At 38.9% G+C, this 8,071-nt stretch overlaps 1 protein-coding gene across 1 annotated transcript; it reads left to right on the forward strand.

The window, feature by feature from the left end:
- Positions 1-2,503: 2,503 nt before the first annotated feature.
- On the forward strand, positions 2,504-6,881 carry LOC104911959 (beta-microseminoprotein-like). The gene is made up of 4 exons (XM_010714462.2): positions 2,504-2,613; positions 4,910-5,009; positions 5,535-5,637; positions 6,499-6,881. Exons 1-4 carry the CDS (start codon positions 2,611-2,613, stop codon positions 6,623-6,625), a joined length of 333 nt encoding a protein of 110 aa, XP_010712764.1. The 5' UTR covers positions 2,504-2,610; the 3' UTR covers positions 6,626-6,881.
- The last annotated feature ends 1,190 nt before the right edge of the window (positions 6,882-8,071 follow it).

Here is an 8,071-nt window from a genome sequence, read left to right on the forward strand (position 1 = left end):
ATCCTTAGCTGTTTTTATACCAGCAAAGCCTTAAAATATTTCCTGATTTTTAGTGGTCTTAGTTAGACCTTCAAGGCAGTTTTGTCTCTCTTCTTCCTATGTGACAACTAACATGGTATTACAGAAGCAATAATTCTTCCAAAAAAATGTATTAAAATCGGCTCAGTGGAGATGTACCCAAATCTACTCTTTAGGAAGAGACTAGGGAAACAATTTTCTTAAAGCAAGATCTGCATACCCTGAGACAAGAGGTACAAAGACAACCAGAGGAACACCAGCAGCCTACATACACCAAGCAGCATGTCTGGCAGGGCTCCATTGTGTTGATCAGAAACCCACAAGCAGAAGAATAAGGTGTTCTGCATAACAAGTGCCTTGAAAGCAAAACCAGTCTTGCTTTGAGCTGTCTATGAAAAACCACAAAAGGACTGGCATAAAAATCCTTGTCAAGCCCACGGTGACCTGGGGTCAACAAATCTTGATTGCGGTAGGTGAAGGGAAGAGAATAATGTAAAACTGATGCAAGCCATAGGTTGGTGCACATGGTCTAAAGTTTCTCTATGCTTGCATGAATTACTTGTATCTAGTGATCACAGAATCACAGAATCCTTAGAGTTGGAATGGACCTTTGAAGGCCACCTAGTCCAACTTCCCTACAGCTGTGATCTGTGAGAAAATATAAAATCACTGTTGGTAAATTTTGCAGATAATTCTTAATGAGACAAAAAAATGACTAAGTGAGGTTGTCTTGATGGTGAAATAAACTGTGCTTCGTTAATCCTCCATGCTTTAGTGATTTTATACATTTTATAGAAATAGGAATTTTACAGGAGTTTCAGTGGGCCTGAAAAGAATTCAGGAAGGAAAGACAATATTATGTACCTAAAACATACTCGAAAAATACGGTGCTTAAGACAGCAATTGTGACTCTTGGGTGTGTATACTGGAAATACATTATTATCTCTTTTCATAATATCTGTGGTCATTTTGACAGCACTGGCAAACTTCCATGCCTCTTCCTCTAATCAGTTATGAAATGAGATGCTGTCAAATTGGAAAATGTTTAGAAATGGGACACAGGAATGAAAGAATCTGTGCTACCCACCCGTAGACTAAAACCACTGTACTCACCTGAAAGAAGTTATACTTTGATTTCATAGTCTGTAAGCACAGAAAAGGGGAAGATTTCAATGATAACAGACTATTACTTGGAATGCAGGAAGCAAAGGATGAAAAAGGAGAGTTACTGAATTTTCTCATTGACATAAACAGGATTTTCATGAAATGAAAGTTTTTAAACACACTAGAATGATAACAAAAAGAGACAGGTGTAGTCTGTAAAATGGAATGCTTATGAGCTTTTCATAAATTATGTATTTTTTTTACTAAGAGATTATCAAAACTGCAGAGACTTCAGTTTCAGCATTTTCTTTAGGAAGGTCATGGAATTCTGATGTGATGTACTTCTTTGTTATTGTCATTATTCCTGCTGAATCCAAAACTCAATTAATTATTAATGGTGCTCAGAAATAGGCAGTATGAGGAAGTGAGTGAATGATAATTTCTCTTTCCATACTCCCACGTATTTACAATCCTGTGAATTATTTACCCAACTCTTAGAATAAATAAGCCCAAATTGATTAAGTTTATAATACAGGCAGATATTATTGGTTTTACTTGTCGAAACTTTCTGAATGTAATCATACACTATTCCGATCTGGTGTTAAATTTCCGGTAGGAATGTATAATTTTCTATTTCTTGCTTACATTTGTAATAAAGAATTTTTTTTGAAATATAGGCAGGGCCACAGTTTATTGTTTCCTTCTGAAGAGAGGTTGCAGGAGTATGAGGAAGAGTATTTGATTGGCACTCTGATGTTTTCCACTGCCTGCGAAAGCATTTTGTGCTTATAAAAGTGGTCACATAACTTATCACAAGTACTCATGATACAGTCTGCACAGTCCCACAAGAAAAGCAAGTATTTGGTTTGTGAAAAAATACTTCTTTTGGATGAAGATAAAGAGAAATTTTGTGGTGTGGTCCTGCTTTGACCAACATCTGATTGTTAAGAAGTTTAATACCAGAAATCAACAATTCCTTTTGGCTATCTTACAGTGCATGCACTAGTATTAAATACGAGTATCCAAAGATCTGGCAAGAGATCTCTAAGTTATTCCTGATTTTCTCCTCCAATCATGCTCCAGGCCACTGAAAGAAGAAATTGTCATGAATTCTGCCACATCTGCAAATCACTTGGACTAGCCAGTACAGTTCTGTCTATAGCTTATGTATCAATACTTATATTTTATCAAAAAGTTTTTTTTTTTTTAAATTCATAACGCTTCCAAGAGAATCTTTGTTTGAGGTTCAGCTCTTTACCCAGGTCAGTGCTCCACAGAACCAAACATTTTCTCATTGCCAGCTGGCAAGATTTCAGCAGTTTCTTCAGAAATTTCAACATAAGTGGATTTGAGCTGAACAAGCTATTTTTCTAGACTTAAATTGCTCAATGTAAAGGCATCTTAAACTACCTGCTTTCAGACTCCACAGAAAGCACTTGCAGAGATCTTCTGGAGACTTGGACCTCTCTGAAAGCTGCACATTACACAATGGTGAGTAAAAGGTTTAGACTATTTTTAAAGCAGGGTACAGATCACTATTTGCTTTGAAATTGAAACAGAAGGATATTTAAGAGAATCACCTAATTATGCACTTTTAGGTGTGGGTATATTCCCCTAAATACTACCTGAATATGTCAAGAAATATACTGTTAAGAAGATTACTATGATTTTTGTTTTTTTTGCTTTGTAATTATTTGAGGAAAAAACAACAGCTGTATATATATCACTGAGTCTTTCATCTGTTGTTACCCTTTTCTCCAAATTGTCTGTGAAAATATTCACAATTTCATGGATAAGTTAGAATAATGCTTTCAAAATTTATAGGTGTGAAACACAAGATTCACTTTACAAGGAAATGTATAGTACTGTGCATTCTGTCCGCTTTTCTCTTTTATCAAGACCTGCTTCAGCTTTTCAAGGCTTCAAATGTGTTTGCAGAATCTGAACTATCAGTTAGATATTGCTAAATAGATAGGCAAGTCCTACGGCCCAGTTTTCTCTAACTTATGCTTACCTAGTGTCACAAACTACTGACATTAATTACTATCTCTGATGACAATCTATGCTATGGAATAAATTTTACAGAAGAGGCAGCAGTTTCTGTGATATATGCAGATTTGGAAATGAAGGGAGAAATTATCATCTACTTATTTCTCTGCTTAATTTTCTTTAGAGCTCAATGGTACTCACTGGAATAAACTTAGCTGGTCAAGGTGATCTGCCATCTCACTCCACATCAATTCATCCATCCACCTGCAGAAGACTGTTCTGCAAGATGGTTGGTAGCATTCTCTTTGTAAGAGAGCAAATAAGTGATAAAGATTCCTTGAAGTGACATGCTTTTGAAAGCCCAGAAAAACACAAGCTTGATATAGAACTAAAAGTCATTGTCATTAATGTAACTAAGATAATATCTCTCAACTAAATAAATAATGTCATTTCTACCAGTGCTCTCTTACCCTTTTGATCCTCACTGCTCAGCCTGCTTCCTGCTAGCTGTCTGTTACTTAGCTCTTGTATCCTTTGGTTATTCCAGGAAAAGACCAGTTCAGAAGAGATCAAACACCGTGCACTTCCCTTTCTTTCTGTTTGGATTCACTGGAGGGTCCAGAACTTTGCTCTTTAGAAAGAGAAGCATACCCGGTTTCATTTGACTTGCATTTCTTTGAATAGCAAGATAAGGACATATGCTGGAGCAAACAAAGGATAAAACATTCACAGAACCATTCCATAGTCCCTTCACCTTCCTTTCACTACACTGTAAATATCCCTCTGTCCTGTAAGAAAGCAGCACTTCAAGAATTAAAATATCAAGTGTCTTCCAACACAGAGCAGTTTCCCTTGTCTCATCATGGTTCAGAACTTTCCATTATTTTTTTACTTTTATGATTTAAGTAACTCAAGATGGGCAGCAGAGCTACCTAAAAGCAAAGACTCACACTGATATTTTTAACCATGCTTTCAAGTAGAAGCAACATCTGGAGTTCTGAACAGTGACTTGGAAAGGCCTTTTCATATTACAAAACTACTGTGTAAGTCTGCAAGTGCTATCAAGAAAATTGAACTACATTCCCCACTGCTTTTCAGCCTCCAGCCATTTCTAAACTCTTGCCTAAATTTATCCATCTCGAGTAATTCATCAAATCAATCCTATGCTCCAGTCTCTCTATTCCCATACAAAAGTATGGGAGCCTCTACAAAGTTATGCAAGTCTTTCCAAAGAAGTCCCGGACGTCCAGAAGGTCCCAGCTGACATCTCCAAAAAGCTCTTGCAGCTGTTTAGCTGTTGCCACCAATAAGCATGAAGGATGCACGGTTCCATACCCAGATCTGCGTGGTTTGACAAGACTTTTCAAATGCTGCTAAGTAGAATATACACTGGTATTCTGCCCTAAGGCACTCAAAAGCAAAAGAATGGGTCTGCTACACAGTCTGATTTACAGGAGATATAGCTACAATATAGCTACATCTGACTCAAAGGCAATTAAAAAAAGAGATAAGAAGAATCTGACAGGGTTTTGAAGTGTAAACCTCTATGGAAGTTTTTTGTAATTTCTGGAGATTGGACTTTGGCAGGGAGTGATGCTGCAGCCAAAATTGTCATGTGATTTTGTCTCTTCCCACACAAGGAAAATCAATGCTGTGAAATATGTACAGTTCCCTTTTAAAACATTTTTGTGTTCATAAAAGGTTATTCCTAATTTCTGTTTAAGGTTCAGAGACTTAGATTTTTTGAATAATTATAATCAAAGTGGAATTAAATTTATGATCTGTGTCTCTTTTACAGAAAATCCTTCTGGCCTTCCTTTTTTCAATGGGCATCATAGTGACACAGGGTGATGCTTTCTGCTTTCATCAATTCTTCAAGCCAGGAGAGGCTGAAAAAGGTAGGACAGAGGTAGTCATCTCACTCAATAATATTTTGTTGGCTCAGTCCTATGAAGAACTGCTGGGAAGGGCTCAAAATATCAAGGACGTGGGAGATGTCAGAAAAAACCGGGACAGGCAGTTCCAGCACCAAGTTTCCAAAGTTAGGGAAAAACAAAATTTTCCCCTGGACTGGATACAGTTGCAGCAGTATTACTGCTATTGGTGATAGGTTACCAATGCTGTTCCTGGAGCTTCTGCTGGGGGTGAGAGGATTTCTGAATTCAGTCTGGTCGTAGATGGTGGCCTAAGCTGTTTGGCTGCTCACTTTCACCCCAGCTCTGTTACAATGAAATTGTCTCTAATAAGTAAAGAGGAAACAAATTCATGTTCTCAAAATAATCCAGGTAATAGCTATGGAAGCAAAATGAATTGTTTTACAATTTTCAGGAACAAACATTTTCAGAAATAATGCAGTCATTTTCAGACTTTTCAGTCTCTAATGTGGAGGCTTAAAGAACATCTTTTATTGCTGTGTTACACAGGCTGTATGGTGGATGGAGTATTGTACCCCTTTGGAGAGATCTCAAGGACGGAAAATTGCCTCACATGCAGCTGCAGCCAATATGAAATGCACTGCTGCTCCCTGTAAGTCTGCCATCATTGCCCATAAAAAGACAACAGGTTTCCATCTTCTGGGAATAAATGAGTTTCTAAAGACACAAGGGAGCATTTCCTCACCCCCCACAGAGCTGGGGCAAGCCACATATAGCTTGTGACTGTGTTAAACTTGGTTCTGCTGACTGGAAGTGGAGACAGGCCCTCCCAGACACATCCAGTTGGTGCTTGCCTTTAACGCTGAGCAACATATGAGCTCCTTTTACACTGAGGTTAAGTCCTTCCTTGTCAGGAAAAGTAGGAGGTAGAAAGGATTTCATACCTCATGGCACTTAAGATGCTCTGAAGGGTTCGTGAATACCTGAATCCCTTTTCAGTGATGATTTTCTGCTCTGAACATGCAGACTCTAGAGTGACATGGCTCTGCTCTGCTGTCTCTCTCTCTCCAACATCCTCCTTTCCTCATATCCCACTTTCTCCAAGAGGTAAAATGGAGTGATTATGTTCCTCATCTTTGCTCAGATGACTCCTACTGCCAGGAGACAGAAACCACACTCCAAGCATACAGAAGGTTGTGAAAAATTACTGGAAAAAAGATAAAACATGATGAAACTGTGCCTACGCCACACCTCAGAGTGTTGTGCTAGAAAAGTTCTAAGCTAGTGTTGAGCATACTGATACCTCTACACAGCAGAGTGCAGCAAGATATTTGTTGAAGTGCTGGAAGCTGTAGCTGTGGTCACTCTAGCTAGGCTGGTTTAAGCCATAGTTCAAGAGATTTCTCACTCAGCAGTAGTTTAAGATATAATTATCAAACCACTGAATTATTGAATTGCTTATTGAATTGTATATTGCTTATTCTAACATTTGCTTTCTCTTTGTTGATGACAGCTACACCACTCCTGTGAATTATGACAAAGAAACATGTAAAGTCATTTTCAACAATAAAAACTGTGACTATGATGTGGTACAGAAGCATCCCTCAAAGCCGTGCACTCAATACACTCGTATAGGCTAACAACGTGCCCTGCTTCAAGCCACTTTGTGCTGTGGGATTCACCTGTTCCTGGAGAAGCTTTGCCATCATAGAGATGCTCAAAGACATGAGAGATCTTATAACAAAGAGTCCTTCAGTGGATCCCTCTTAATCTCCCAATTATTCTAATTCAGTATACAAGATGCATAATAAGAGACAAAGTTTTATTTCTGTCATTACTTGCATTGATATCACTGAGCTTTGTTGAACGCAATAAATCCAGATTAAATATTCAGAATTGCTTCATAACGATGGCTCTTTGTACATAATAACATTGAAGAAAAACACCTTCCCTGAGAGAGGAATGTATTTCCCTCATTATTCCAACACACCAAATATCTGTGCCCTGACAGAAGCCAGTTGCATACTTTGCAGGTTCTGTTCTTGCCAAGAATCAGAGCATCCATTTTAGCTCTCTATATGTCAAAATATGAGAATGATGCACTATTTGGGATGTAATCTGCCATAGCTCATACTTCAGGCACACAGCAGTCTTGGGAGGAGAGGAGGACACTTCAGCAAGCTCTCTCCTCCTTCGTGTCAGATTCTCTCTGAGACAACCTTCCAGTACCTTCCTGAGAGGGATTGGCACAGCTGGATCCCACCTGTCAGACATTCAGAATCTCTGGAGTTTGAAAATCACCCTATCTCACCATAATCTTAGCTGTCTCAAGGTACATTCTTGGGGTGCCCTCTCATCCCAAGATCAATGTCTTCTCCTGGTCTGTAACACAGCCATTGAAACAACAGGCGTCTCCTTCTATCCAACTCAGTCATCTGCAGAATGCCACATCAGCTAGCCTGGGATTTGAGGAGGTGAGTTTCTCACAGTGAATGGACTAAGTAACAAAGCCAGTGACTGGCTGGGCTTTCACAAAAGAAATGGAAAGAAAAATACGCTGCAAGGTGAGTTGATCCTCTGTGTACTTCAGTTTCCATGAAGACAACCTTTTCATTTCAGGTTCTGCCCCACCTCCACTTACTGTCTGCTGGAATATTAACTCCAGTTCTCTTACTCCTTTTTCATTTCCTCTCAATATGAGATCTTGTGACCACCTTACCTTCCAGAGTCAGCAAACATTCTCCTGCCTCTTTTTGACTTGAACAGCCAAGCTGTGCCCTGACATCAGCTTCTGCTCTCCTGCTCTGCCAAGGCTGTCCCAAGTCCAGCCTCTTGCTGCAAGCAGAGCAACCTGAGGCCTTGCAAATCCCTTTTTTCTGCAGATCTATATTTTGGATTTTGCCTGTCACCAGGCAGAGAAGTGCAGCCATTGATGGGTTTCTAAACAGAATCTCCCACTCAGTCCCATCCTAAATCTGCCTGCAAATAATCAGAACAATTTATTGTTGTACATTTTTTCAAGCTTTGTTTCGGGTAAATTGCCTATGAACTTTCAAACTTTCTTATGGTTTTGAGATCTCTTTTTT

The sequence above is a fragment of the Meleagris gallopavo genome, chromosome 8 (genome assembly GCF_000146605.3).
Source record: "Meleagris gallopavo isolate NT-WF06-2002-E0010 breed Aviagen turkey brand Nicholas breeding stock chromosome 8, Turkey_5.1, whole genome shotgun sequence".
Classification (NCBI taxonomy): domain Eukaryota; kingdom Metazoa; phylum Chordata; class Aves; order Galliformes; family Phasianidae; genus Meleagris; species Meleagris gallopavo.